This window comes from Cetorhinus maximus, chromosome 3, assembly GCF_964194155.1.
Source record: "Cetorhinus maximus chromosome 3, sCetMax3.hap1.1, whole genome shotgun sequence".
NCBI classification, from domain to species: domain Eukaryota; kingdom Metazoa; phylum Chordata; class Chondrichthyes; order Lamniformes; family Cetorhinidae; genus Cetorhinus; species Cetorhinus maximus.
The window spans coordinates 129,943,039-129,957,525 of NC_135881.1; the positions used below are offsets into that span (position 1 = coordinate 129,943,039).

General features: G+C 45.8%; 1 protein-coding gene across 10 annotated transcripts in view; it reads right to left on the minus strand.

Moving 5' to 3' along the window:
* The window catches only part of LOC144678904 (thyroid hormone receptor beta), a 252,321-nt gene that overhangs the window by 26,030 nt on the left and 211,804 nt on the right, over positions 1-14,487 (minus strand). For 9 of the 10 annotated variants that reach the window (XR_013576205.1, XM_078538981.1, XM_078538985.1 and 6 more), the window contains 3 exons: positions 12,923-13,070; positions 6,996-7,201; positions 4,315-4,461 (listed from right to left, as the gene is read on the minus strand). Coding sequence is in view for 9 of the 10 variants with exons in the window: in XM_078538981.1 (XP_078395107.1) it covers positions 4,315-4,461; positions 6,996-7,201; positions 12,923-13,070 (501 nt within the window). In the remaining variant the exon portion in view is untranslated. The remainder of the gene's footprint in view (positions 1-4,314; positions 4,462-6,995; positions 7,202-12,922; positions 13,071-14,487) is intronic. The other variant, XM_078538987.1, reaches the window with a different exon arrangement.

Below are 14,487 nucleotides of genomic sequence, written 5' to 3' on the forward strand. Positions count from 1 at the left end.
CAGGGCCAGGAAAGGTGCTAAGTACAGCCATGATAACCACATCTCTCTCTCTCTTTCATGCTGCAGGAGGACCACGTCAGGATCATGGATCCTGGTGACCTAGTTGTATGCCTGATGGCCTACAGAGACCATAGAAGACGGAGGAGAGCGCGACTGAGGCACTTGGCTGCGCAAAGGCAGGAGCAGCAGCCTCATGAAGAAGGGGCAGTAGGAGCTCCTGCACACAGTGCCCAGGAGCGACAGTGAGCTGTGGCTGGTCGGCGCCTAGCGACACCCAGGGTCTATATAGCGTCAGATGACTGAGAACCAGTGTCGCCGACGTCTGCGCATGTCTAGGGACCTGGTGGCTCACATCTGCCCCTTACTGCAGGACTTGGCACCAAGGGGACATGGAGGGAATCCACTGCCAGTGGCTGTGAAAGTGATCGTGGCGCTCAATTTCTATGCCAGTGGCTCCTTTCAGGGCTCCACAGGTGACCTCTGTGGGATTTCATAATCCGCCACCCACAAATGCATCCATGAGGTCATGGATGCCATTTTCTAATGGCACACAACTTTGTGCATTTTGCCCTGGACCAGGACAGCCAGGATGCAAGGGCCATTGGATTCGCCCTGATCTCGGGATTCCCACAGGTGCAGGGTGTGATTGACTGCACTCATGTGGCGCTCAGGTCTCCATTGCTACACTCAGTGGACTTCATCAACCGCAAGGGCTTCCACTCACTGAACGTACAGCTGGTATGTGACCACCAGAAATGCATTCTGTAGCTTTGCGCACAGTTTCCAGGGAGTGTGCACGACGCCTACATCCTGAGTCACTCGCAGATCCCTGAAGTATTCCAGGGCCCACAGAGGCTGCAGGGTTGGCACCTTGGGGACAAGGGCCACCTGCAGAGGCCGTGGCTGATGACACCTGTGCGGTGGCCTCAGACTGCAGCAGAGCGATGCTATAATGAGGCTCATGCTGCAGCTCACAACTTGGTGGAGCAGACCATCAGGATGCTGAAGATGCAGTTCCGGTGCCTGGACCAGTCTGGTGGAGCCCTGCATTACAGTCTGTAAAGGGCGTCACGCATCCTCATCGTCTGCTGCGTCCTTTACAACCTGGCACTGCAACTGGGAGAGGAACTGGCTGAGGAGATGGAGGAGCTGCACATCTCCTCCAATGAGGAGGACGCTGACGGTGATGAGGGTGAGGGGGTCCTCGGTGGTGTCGGCGATGGGGATGAGGCTCTCACGCTGGCTGGACAAGGCAGATGCACTTGGGAGGCCCTCATAGCTGCCAGATTTGTGGAGGATGATGACGACATGCAGTGAGGTGTCCCCGTAGATCCTCACAACGTAATTGTGAACGTTTGACTCCAGTCTGGCTTATCACAGTGCCAATACCCTCTGTGAGAATGCTCCTGTCATGGAGATGCAGTGGAGGCCCTAATAGTCACTCGATTGCAGGAGGATGATGACAACGTGCAGTGAGGATACTCCATAGATCTTCACATAGCCTCTGAGAATGTCTGACTCCTGTCTGGCTGGGGGCAGGTTGCTTGCGCTCCATGATCAGGGCCATCTCAGAGATGCAGCCATGAAACTTTAGACGCATCTGATGCTGTGTCTGCCTTCAGCACCTCAGCCCTTCAGGAGCTGGTGCACAGCATCACTGGTCACAGATGCTGGTGTGATGGGGGCCAGCCCCACCTTAAAGGTGCTGAGAGCATACAGAGAATGAGAGAACTCTGTGGCACATGCCCGCTACATTCTGGCAGCAATAACCAGCACCACCGAGGTGCAGGTATAAGTAATGTTTCCAGGGAGTGTGAAGCTGGACCATCACTTTGGTTTGAAGGCTGCACAAAGCACAGGGAAGAGGCCGTGGACTAAGAAACCTGCCTTTTACCTTGTGCAGAAAGGTTTCACATCTGAGTGACAAGTACACTGCTCATCAGAACAAGGAGCCACAGGCAGGGAGACATTCTTAGGAGTTTATTGACTATAATGAACAGTATGTACAAGTGATTAACACCCTTTCCCAGGCTGTGCAACTACTTTTGCCTAACTTTCCTAACCCTGCCGCTACGTCTTGGTGCTCCCTGGACATCCACAGCGGAGGTGGAGGCAGCCTGCTGACTGTGACACCCTGTCTGTGATGCCTTTGGCGGCTATCCTCTGGAGGGCTGAGACTTGGAGGGCCCTGGGATGCTTTCGGCGTCTTGCTGTGTGGCAGTGACACCCTACTTGACCTGTGAAGCTGGATCTGTGGAGATCACAGGAAGAGGGGATTTGGATGGGCCGGTCAGTCCCAGAGTCACCTGGGTGGATGGCCCCGGGGTGTGCACCAGCTGATTCTCCTCCCTATGGGTGTCCGAGGGCCCCTGGCTGACTCCGTGAGCGGAAGGGGTAGCTGGAGTGAGATCGAGCTGCCTGGCACCCCTCTCGCATACACACTGTTGGAGGCCAACTACGGCATCAGCGATGGAGTAGTGCAGGAGCGATGTCCTGGACCAAGGTCTCCATGGCGGCCACCATCTTGCCATTGTTGACCTCAGTGCATTGCTATGCCGGCGATATCACCTCAGCCTGAAGACGGACGGACTCCTCCATTGTGCCTTACAATCTGAGGAGTGCAACGGTCCCCCGAGTGCTGGGTCCTGGGAAGTCCCTGCTTCCGCCTGCTGTGGATCATGAAGTGTGATGTGCTCACCAGAATGTGATCCCAAGGCTACTCTAAAGCTAGGTCCCACCGAGGTGTGTGTCTCTGCACTGGTGGAGGGTGTGGCTGAGTGCTGTGACAGGACTTCAGGGAGGCTGCCTTAAGATTTCTCTTCAGAGGTTTCTTTGGGGCTTGATTGGAGGCCCTGGGTCATGGACTCTGTCGGCTGTTTGGAAGATGTGCCTGTGAAAGCAAGGAGAGATAATTAGTGCAGGGCAGTGGCCTGTGAAAGAGGACACATCACACATGGTATGGTTATCTGATGGATGTTGCACTGCTGGATCCTCACATGGTAGACCAGCGCCAGCCTCACCGTCAGCACAGGACCGGTCCTGGTCATCGCCGGCCAGCTGGATGACTCTGTTTTTGAATTCTGTCAGAACTCTGATCTCCAGCATCCCTCCACCTGTCTGCGACCTTTCCCTCCTGTTGTGTGCCAGTTTGTCCTGCGTGGATAGAGATGGGGAGAGTGTATCAGGACGCCTGCCGGGGCAGATGATAAGTATGCCTGCCCTGTGTGGGTAGTGAGTGGTCCCATGGACGGGATGAGGACAATGACGGTGAGTGTGAGAGAGTGAATGGTGATGTCCCTTGCACCAACAGTGAGTGAGGGACCTGTGGGTGTGTGATGGGTTTGTGAGTGTGAGAGTTGGGAGCGATGAAAAGAGTGACTTACCATGGTGGAGTGGAGGAGATCACTCACCCTTTTGCGGCACTGGGTGGCTGTCCTCCTCTGCAGGGCATATGCGCTGACCACCACTGCCACTACCTTCCAAGCCAGGTTGGTGACTTTGCTCCCCATCTTGCGGCCAGAGTTGGGGTAGAGCAAATCCCGTCGAGCCTCCATGGCATCCAACAGTCGCTCGAGGGACCCGTCATTGAAGCGGAGGACTGCAGTATTTTTGCCTTTGCTGGCCATGTCTCCTGGGGAGTGGTGGTGAGCTGGTGGCAATGAGTGCTTTGGTGGCGACTGCCTTTTAAAGATGGCGGCCAGTATGATGCAACAGTGGGGTGATGGCGAGCGGGTGAATGAGAGCCCGCCCGCCATGAAAACAGCGTGTTTCCCAGGAATGCATAAATAATGAGGCGAGCTTGGAAAGACACGGCGTGAAAACCCGCTATTTTCGTCAGCAGGTAGGACTCCATTTTACCTGCCCACTACCGCACTTAGTGCAATTCTGAGAAAATTCCGCCCAATGACTTCAGTCTTTCAAATATTCCATTGGAGGAAACTTCTGCTTATCCAGTACTGGGTGTCCAGCAAGGAGTCAGATAATTTAGCAACAGTGGCGAGGTCAAACAAGGTGGTGATGAGGTAGAGCTGGGTATTGGTAATATACATGTAGAAGTTGATGTGTTTTTGGATGTCACTGTGGGGCAGCCCAGATGAAACATAGGAGGGGCCTCGAATAGATACTTGTGGGACACCAGAGATAACGGTGTGGGAGTGGGAAGAGAAGCCACTGGAGGTGATTCTCCACCTACAGTTAGGTGGATAAGAATGGAACCAGGTGAGTGCAGTCACACCCAGCTGGATGATGATGGGTAGGTGAGATTCAAACACGCTATTAAAAAAGGTGTAAGAAATAAAGAAATAAAAATCCTACCTCACAGAACATTGGTAGCTTTTTGGCAAAATCCACGACCCTTGTAATTGCGGGTGTGATAATTTTTGTAAACTCACTGAATGCTTCCAGGTCTACCTTGCTCCCTTCGGGTGCATTCATTATTGGCGCTTGCCCGATATCTTCAGGCTAGAGAATGAACAAAATGATACGTGTGAATATTGCTTCGTGAAATTATCTGTGAACTTCCATTTCTCAATATGTTATTCTATTATGGCAATAAGTACTAACATTGATTAACGCATTTAACATTAAGTTTGCCACATTATCATTGCACCATCAACTGCTTTTTAAAAAGTCAGTTTCATCACTCATTTCTTTCAATGAAGAAGGTGACATGCTATCCTCTGATTCCAAGGATGCTAGGTGCCATTTGTTCATAGGGCTTCCAGTTAAAACGTTGAAATTTTTGGAAAAGGGGTAAGTCCATTAGGTCTATAAATAGGTTTTTAATAGATGAACCTCATCCAGTGGGGTTGTCAGATGCATCAAAATCTGTACATTCTTTAGCTGATGGGCCTGTAAACCAGGGACCTAGCCAAAAAAAGTCACTTGTGGTTCATTGACTGATAACATCCATCTCAGCTGTAGTAGCAGCCGGATCTGCTGCCTTATTGCAGGGCCAGACACTGCTGCATATGGGATTTCCTGGGTCTGTAACAGATTAATACAGCATTGAATCCAATGCTGGGATAAAGCAACAAAGTCACGTAGGAGTTATGGTCGAAGAATATCAGGGAGCTGGAAAGCCTGTGGGAACTGACAGGGATCAGGGTGAAGGGGCACTTCTAGTAACTGGAGTAGGGGGGCGGGGGGCGGGCAGGGAGAAGAGATGGAGAAGGGTGTGCCTCTGAACTGAGAGAATGGAAGTAAAGGGGAAGATGGGAGGATAATGAGAAGTTTGAGTGATTGTTGAAGTAACTTTGTGGCCAGCTCACCTGTTGAATATGTATAAACCTAAATGTTGTAGAGTGGTCGAGTTGTACTATTAATGATAGAGTTGATCAGCAGGCACTTCTTGGGTGGAAACATTAAGTTTATTTACAATATACTCAGCAGCAACGACACATATGCTTTCAACTCTATCTCTACACTGACTGCTGAGATAGCCCACGCTACTCTCCTTTTGGTTACTACAGATCATGTGATCTTACCTAATAAGTATTATTCTTAAAGGTACATTACTCACTAAATAAAACCATAATTATTACACTAAATATCACTTAAAAAAACAATTCTGAAGTATGATTCCAAAACTTCATATACAGGGTCAAATGATGCTGATGTAATAAGAAGTTTGCCAGGAATTTAGATTCTACAACTTTCAAATGTGATCCAGAAGAATCTTACCAGTGGTCGGTTCACTCTGACTCACAGGAAATTTGGAATGCGGGAACAACATCTTGTATGTGATCAGTGGATAATATATGTTGCCAGATTTTGTGTCTATTGAGGCATCAGCTGGCAAGTATAGTAAGTTCCCATTTTAAGCTGCCTCATTTCGCTTTAGTGCCATGGATAAAATGTGGCTGGCATGCGCACTTAGTGTTGGGATTTCTGCTTTAGCATTGTTTTGCACCAGGGCCAACGTAGCATTGCGTGACCCGATTGGCACTATTTTAGAGTGACCTCTCCTGCTCCCAGACTCTCTCCCGCGCCCCCGCCCTTCAGTTTGCCATCCTTTATGCTCACCGCTTCTCTCCCTGTCCCTCCTGCTTGCAGCTCCTCTCATTCCCTCACTCACTTCCTCCTTCACACTGCCCCTCTCCTGAGCCTTCGCTCACAGCAAGGGTTTAGGAAAGGGAAGTGGAACAGACGATAAGCAGGAGGGTCAGCCAGGTGGGGGATGGTGATTGGGAGGGAGCGTCTAGCAGGGGAAGCCGGGTAGCAGGAGAGAATAGGTAAATGGGAGAGAGTTGGTGAGCGGGAGCTAGGTAGAAAGAATTAGCATTTATCTTTCATATTTTAAAATTTATTTTATCCTAAAAGTTATTTCACTTATGAATATAGAAATTTGGGAATATACTGTATTTCAACCTACAGCATATAATGTTTTCATTTTTTATCTCTGACAAGAAAAGTCCTACAGAACTTAACTACAGCTCTCACATTGGCTGTGATGGGAAAACTCGATTCGCTTCTGGAACGCAACTAAAATGTTAAGTGAGTAGTTGCTAAAATGAGTTTGATAATTAATTAGAAAATAGAAGGGAAGATTGATTAATCATCCCAATAAGACATCCTACATTGTATTATAATTCTGACAAAGAATCCATGTATAATGTTACCCAATCTTATCACTTTTTTGACATAAATAAGCTGTCATTTCTTTGTGTTTCCCCACTGTATTGGACAAAAACTTGCAGACTTCACCTTCTTTCTGACTCATGTGATTATGATGTCCACTGTGTGAATGAGAAAAGTACAGTAACACTCGCTTTTACTTGAACTGCATTTTAAGCCACTTAGTACTGAAGAATGTTCTCACAGCTTCTCTATTTATCTGTGGAAACTGTTTCCTTCTCAAAACCTTTGGCGATGAAGGTTGGATATCACCAAAACCTTTGCAAACTATACAAAAGCAAAGGACACTGCTTATTTCACGGAATGCTGGGAATGAACAAATTCTGTCTTAATTTTATATCTGCCGGTGAGGAACTTACCAGAAATTTTCGCTTCTGTTTCCAATGACTTCCTTGAGCATTAGTGCCCATGTGGGCCTCTGTTACTGTTTTGATAAGTTCCCATTCCTCCTCTGTTGGCTCAGGTTTGTTTACAAGCACCTTTGTCAGTTCCTCTCGACGTCTCTTTTCTCTGTTTTCTTCTATTAGTTTACGTTTTGCTAACCTTTTGCCATCATCCAACACCACTAATTACACAAAGAAACAAAATAACAAAATTACCACTCTACCTTCTACATTCTATATCATTATTCTCCCTCCTGTTACTACAATAACATAATTACAATAATGTTACTGATGGCAGATTAACAGGCTCTCTCACTGGTGTGATTTCAGGAATTTTTCTGAATCAGATCTTCAAAAGTTCATAAATTACCAAGCACTTACAGGTAAAAAGAAAACCACAAAAGGTGGAAGTCTGAAATAAAAAACAGGAAATGCTAAAAAAAAACTCAGCAGATTCACGGTATCACAGAATCTTTACAGTGCAGAAGGAGGCCATTTGGCCCATCGAGTCCGTACTGGCTCTGAAAGAGCATTCCACCTCGTCCCACTCCCCTGTGGGTACACCGTAACCTTGCACAGTCTCTCTTTTCAGGTAGCAATCCAATTCCCCTTTGAGTACCTCAATTGAACCCGCCTACACCACCTTTTCAGGAAGTTTGTTCCAGACTCCAACCACCCTCTGGGTGAAAATGTTTTTCCTCACATCACATTTACTCCTTTTGCCAACTATTTTGAATCTGTGCCATCTAGTTCTTGATGTTCTCTTGAGTGGGAACAGTTTCTCACCATTTACCCTATCCAGACCCCTCAGCATCTTGACTACCTCTATCTAGTCTCCTCTCAGCCTTCTTTTCTCCAAGGAAAACAGTCCCACACCTTCCAATCTATCCTCATAGATACAGTTCTTCATCCCAGAAATCATTCTTGTGAATCTCCTCTGTTCTCTCTCCAATGCCTTCACATCCTTCCTCAAGTATGGTGCCCAGAACTGGTTGCAGTACTCCAGATGAGGCCTAACTAGTGTCTTATACAACTTCAATGACCTCCTTACTCTTGTACTCAACACTCCTATTAATAAATCCTAAGAAACTATATGCTTTATTAATTACTCTCTCAACATGCCCTGCCATCTTCAATGACTTATGTATGTATACACCAAGGTCCCTCTGTTACTGCACCTTCTTTAGAGGCTCTCATACTGTCTCACTATATCTTTTCTGCCAAAATGAATCAACTCACAATTCTCTGCATTGAACTTCATCTGCCACTTATCTGCCCAATCCACTAACATGTCTATGTCCTTTTGAAGTTCAAGTAGCTGAATCCCCTCATCACAAAGAACAAAGAACAAAGAAAAGTACAGCACAAGAACAGGCCCTTCAGCCCTCCAAGCCTGCGCCGATCATATTGTCCGTTAACTAAAACATTTTGTACTTCCAGGGTCCGTATTCCTCTATTCCCATCCTATTCATGTATTTGTCAAGCTGCCTCTTAAACACCACTATCGTACCTGCTTCCACCACATCCTCTGGCAGTGAATTCCAGACACTCACTACCCTCTGCGTAAAAAAACTTGCCCCGCACATCTCTTCTATATTTTTCTCCTCTCACCTTAAATCTATGTCCCCTAGTAATTGACTCTTCCACCCTGGGAAAAATCTTCTGACTATCTACTCTGTCCATGCCACTCATAATTTTGTAAACTTCTATCAAGCCGCCCCTCAATCTCCATCGCTCTAGTGAGAACAATCCGAGTTTCTCCAACCTCTCCTTAAAGCTAATAACCTCCAGACCAAGCAGCATCCTGGTAAATCTCCACTGCACCCTCTCCAATGCCTCCATATCCTTCTGGTAATGTGGTGACCAGAATTGCACGCAATATTCCAAGTGTAGCCTAACCAAGGTTCTATACAGCTGCAGCATGACTTCCCAGCTTTTATACTCAATACCCCTGCCGATGAAGGCAAGCATGCCATATGCCTTCCTGACTACCTTATCCACCTGCGTTGCCACTTTCAGTGACCTGTGGACCTGTACACCCAGATCCCTCTGCCCGTCGATGCACTTAAGGGTTCTGCCATTTACTGTATAATTCCTGCCTGTATTAGACCTTACAAAATGCGTTACCTCGCATTGGTCTGGATTAAACTCCATCTGCCATTTCTCCGCCCAAGTCTCCAACCGATCTATATCACGTTGTATCCTTTGATAATCCTCTTCACTATCTACAACTCCTCCAACCTTAGCGTTGTCTGCAAACTTACTAATTAGCCCAGTTACATTTTCCTCCAAATCATTTATGTATACTACAAACAGCAAAGGTCCCAGCACTGATCCCTGCGGAACTCCACTAGTCACAGCTCTCCATTCAGAATAGCACCCTTCCCTGCTACCCTCTGTCTTCTATGACCAAGCCAATTCTGTGTCCTTGACTGCCTAATTCTCTGTATCCATCTTGCCAGCTCACCTCTGATCCCGTGCGACTTTACCTTCTGTACCAGTCTGCCATGAGGGACCTTGTCAAAGGCCTTACTGAAATCCATGTATATAACATCCACTGCCCTTCCATCGTCGATCATCTTTGTCACTTCCTCAAAAAACTCCATCAAGTTAGTGAGACACGACCTCCCCTTCACAAAACCATGCTGCCTCTCACTAATACGCCCATTTGCTTCCAAATGGTAGTAAATCCTGTCACGAAGAATCTTCTCCAATAATTTCCCTACCACTGACGTAAGGCTCACCGGCCTGTAATTTCCTGGATTATCCCTGCTACCCTTCTTAAACAATGGAACAACATTGGCCATTCTCCAGTCCTCTGGGACCTCACTCGTAGCCAGTGAGGATACAAAGATTTGTGTCTAGACCCCAGCAATCTCCTCCCTTGCCTCCCGCAGTACTCTGGGGTAGATCCCATCTGGCCCTGGGGACTTATCCACCTTAATATTCTTCAAGACGCCTAACATCTCCTCTTTTTTGATCTCAACATGATCCAGGCTATCTACACACTCTTCCCTAGACAAATCGACCGCTAAGTCCTTCTCTTTGGTGAATACTGATGAGAAGTATTCATTTAGTATCTCTCCCATTTCTTCTGGCTCCACACACAGATTCCCACCTCTGGGCCTGAGTGGGCCTACCCTTTCCCTGGCTACCCTCTTGCTTTTTACATATGTATAAAAGGCCTTGGGATTTTCCTTAATCCTGGTTGCCAGTGACTTTTCATGACCCCTTTTAGCCCTCCTGACTCCTTGCTTAAGTTTCTTCCTACCTTCTTTATATTCTCCACGGGCTTCATCTGTTCCCAGCCTTCTAGCCCTTACAAATGTTTCCCTTTTCTTTCTGACTAATCTCACAATATCCTTTGTTATCCAAGGTTCCTGAACTTTGCCATGCTTATCCTTCATCCTAGCAGGAACATGCCGGTCCTGAATTCTTTTCAACTGACGTTTAAAAGCCCCCCACATGTCAGTTGTTGATTTGCCCTCAAACATCCGCCTCCAGTCTAGATTCCTCAGTTCCTGCCTAATATTGTTATAATTAGCCTTCCCCCAATTATGCACCTTAACCCGAGGACTCCTGTTATCCTTATCCACCAGTACCTTGAAACTTACTGAATTATGGTCACTTTTCCCGAAATGCTCCCCTACTGAAACTTGGACCACCTGGCCGGGTTCATTCCCTAATACCAGGTCCAGTATTGCCCCTTCCCTAGTTGGACTATCTACATATTGTATCAGGAAGCCCTCCTGGATGCACCTTACAAATTCTGCACCATCCAAACCCCTAGCACTAAGTGATTCCCAGTCAATATAGGGAAAGTTAAAATCACCCACCACAGCAACCCTATTGCTTTTACATCTTTCCAAAATCTGCCTACATAACTGTTCCTCAATCTCCCGCCGACAATTGGGAGGCCTATAGTAAACCCCCAACATTGTGACTGCACCCTTCCTATTCCGGAGCTCTACCCATATTGCCTTGCTGCATGAGCCCACCGAGGTTTCCTCCTGTCGTACAGCTGTGATATTCCCCTTAACCAGCAGTGCAACTCCCCCACCTCTTTTACATCCCTCTCTATCCTGCCTGAAACATCTAAATCCTGGAACGTTTATCTGCCAATCCTGTCCATCCTTCAACCAAGTCTCTGTAATAGCAATAACATCATAGTCCCAAGTATTAACCCAAGCTCTAAGCTCATCTGCCTTGCCTGTTATACTTCTTGCATTGAAACAAATGCATTTCAGACCCCCAGTCCCACTGTGTTCAGTAATTTCTCCCTGCCTGCTCTTCCTCTTAGTCCTAGAGGTTCCCAGTCATTTATTTCACCTGCTGACCTATTGCTCTGGTTCCCACCCCCCCTGCCATACTAGTTTAAACCCCCCCGAGTGACACTAGCAAACCTCGCAGCCAGGATATTGGTGCCCCTCCAGTTTAGATGCAACCCGTCCTTCTTGTACAGGTCCCACCTGCCCCGGAAGAAATCCCAATGATCCAGATATCGGAAACCCTCCCTCCTACACCATCTGTTCAGCCACATGTTTAGCTGCACTATCTTCCTATTTCTAGCCTCTCTGGCACGTGGCACAGGGAGTAATCCTGAGATTACAACCCTAGAGGTCCTGTTTTTTAACTTTCTGCCTAACTCCCTGAAGTCCCGCTGCAGGACCTCGTCACTCTTCCTGCCTACGTCGTTAGTACCAATGTGTACCACGACCTCTGGCTGTTCTCCCTCCCCCTTCAGAATGTCCCGTACCCGATCAGAGACATCCTGGACCCTGGCACCAGGGAGGCAACAAACCATCCTGGTGTCTCTTTCACGACCACAGAAACGCTTATCTGAGCCCCTGACTATAGAGTCCCCTATGACAATTGCTCTTCTGTGCTTTGACCCCCCACCTGCTGAACAACAGAGACAGCCGTGGTGCCACTGCTCTGGCTACTGCTGTTGTTTTCCCCTGATAGGCCATCCCCCCCAACAGTATCCAAAATGGTATACCTGTTAGAGAGGGGGACAGCCACAGGGGATTTCTGCACTGACTGCCCCTTCTAGCGGTCACCCATCTATCTGTCTGTACCTTGGGTGTGACCACATCTCCAAAACTCCTGTCAATGACGCTTTCTGCCACCTGAATGTTCCTAAGTGCATCCAACTGCTGCTCCAACCGATCCATGTGGTCTGTGAGGAGCTGCAATTGGGTACACTTCCTGCAGATGTAGTTGTCCGGGACACTTGAAGCGTCACAGATTTCCCACATCCCACAGGTGAAGCACTTCACCCCAGCAACTGCCATTTCTAGAACTATTTAATAAATTAATTTAAATCTAATAACTGCTTATTGACTCCTTATTAACTATATGTGCCCTAGGGCTAGATTTCTACTATAAATGCTAAATTCTAAGAACAGTAATCCCCTGATTCTGGTCTAGATACCCTCTACTTATTAATTAAGTGATTAATTTATTTGGTTTAATTAGTTTAACAATGTTTTAGTTTCAAATTCAGTGTAGATTCTCTACCAGCCAATCAGGTCACAGATTTACCGGTATGCCAACAACTCCGCCCTCCGACTCTGCTCCCTGGAACCAGGCTGCGAATCCCCGAGGTAAGGGTTTTTATACTCACCTCTCTGGAACTCCGCCCTCCGACTCTGCTCCCTGGAACTGAAACATTTGTCTATTTTTCTGCTTTAGATGCTATTTTTGCCCTCTAATCATTTCAAACATTTGCTTTACACACTGGGAGAGAATTCTAAGGATTTTACTCTTTAACTGTAATTGCTCTTGTAAACATCCGTGGAATGGTGTACAGCAATCAACTTAGAGGAAGGGAAAGTGAAATAAGTCATTTTTAAAAGTGGAAAACAGTAAATAGCCAAAATATCAATATGAAAGTTGCTTACAGTCAGTTGCCATGCCAACAGCAATACATTTTTTGAACCGGCATTCCTGACATTGATTTCTTGTTACTTTGTCGATGATACATTTTCCTTCGTATTTACAACTGTAGGCTGGATGAAGGTTTTTCTGTATGGTTCTCCTGAAAAATCCCTAAACAAAAAATCATCAGGATTTAGAAGATACCCTTTCCTTTAGGCTATCATGTTACTTTGTAATATTACATCTAAAAAATAGAGGGGACAGTATCCCATGATCTTTCCAGTGCACTACTGTCATAAATCTAATAGACTACAGGGAATCACTGCACATACAGTTGAATATTTTTCTTTTCCTAACAAATATTAGTCAACGTAATGTCCAGGACACACAAACTAATGTGAATTCCTGCTGAGATTATTTTTAATGATTATTTGTAATTAGTAGTGATTCTACATGTTTTAATAAGTGACAGTACGTCCCAGATCCAGCACTTCTGCTTGCCTATATAATCCTGCACTAAGTTTTCTTTGCATAGCTTTCAAAATAAATATTATTCCAATAAGTTTGGGCATACATTTCTTTTTTCTTGTAAATTACCACGCTTAAAAATATTGTACCAGTAATAAATATGGTCATTAAAAATGGAGATTAACTTACATGGCAATTTTCAAAAATTAAATGAATTAAAACGGGCAAACAAAATATATTGAATGAAATGCATTGGAAGTGATAGAAGGGGGCTAAAAATATTAAGATCAAAATTAAAGCAATCATTTTTGATCTAAGAAATTGCAAAGGAACCGAGATTTTGTGGTAATCCTGAAAAATATTTAAATGAGTATAGTGAAGAGTTGAGTATTAACTTGTTCTATATTGTTATCAAGCTACATCAAGAGCAGCTAGCTCAGTTAATTTACATTTGTAACAAGATTGTCGCAGATTTCTGTTTGGATGACTGCATAAGTTTGAATATGCTGCTTTTTTAAATTCATTCTCGGGATGTGGATGGGTGTCACTAGCAAGACTGACATCCATTGCTATCCCCAGTTGTCTTAAGAAGGTGGTCATGAACTGCTGAAGTTCTTTTGATTATTTCTTATAGGGGTGTTTGATACAACTGAGTGGCTTGCAAGGGCAGTTAAGTGGAACTGAAGTCACATAAGCCAGAGAAGGAAAGGGCAGCAGGTTTCCTTCTCTAAAGGACATGAGTGAGTTTTTTATGGTGATTATTTTTTTCTGAAACCAGCTTTTTATTTCCAGAATTATATTAGCTGAATTCATATTTTCAATCATAGTGGGGTTTGTGCTGTATGGATTGCCAGTCCAGTTACATTACCAGCACCCTATTGATCAAGGAAGATGAAGTGCAATCTGTCTGCTTGAGAGAAATTTACTACACTCAATATTTCTGCAAAATGATTATCTGCCCGGTTTGAATTTCTGAAACAGCCAGTAGTATCAATCTGGAACACTCTTTCCCCCAAAAAACCGGTGAGGCTAGGCCAGTTGAAAAATGTAAAACAGTGATTGATAAAAATTTTATTAGGCAGGAACCAAGGCAAGAAGTGTGAGGTCATACATTTAGGGA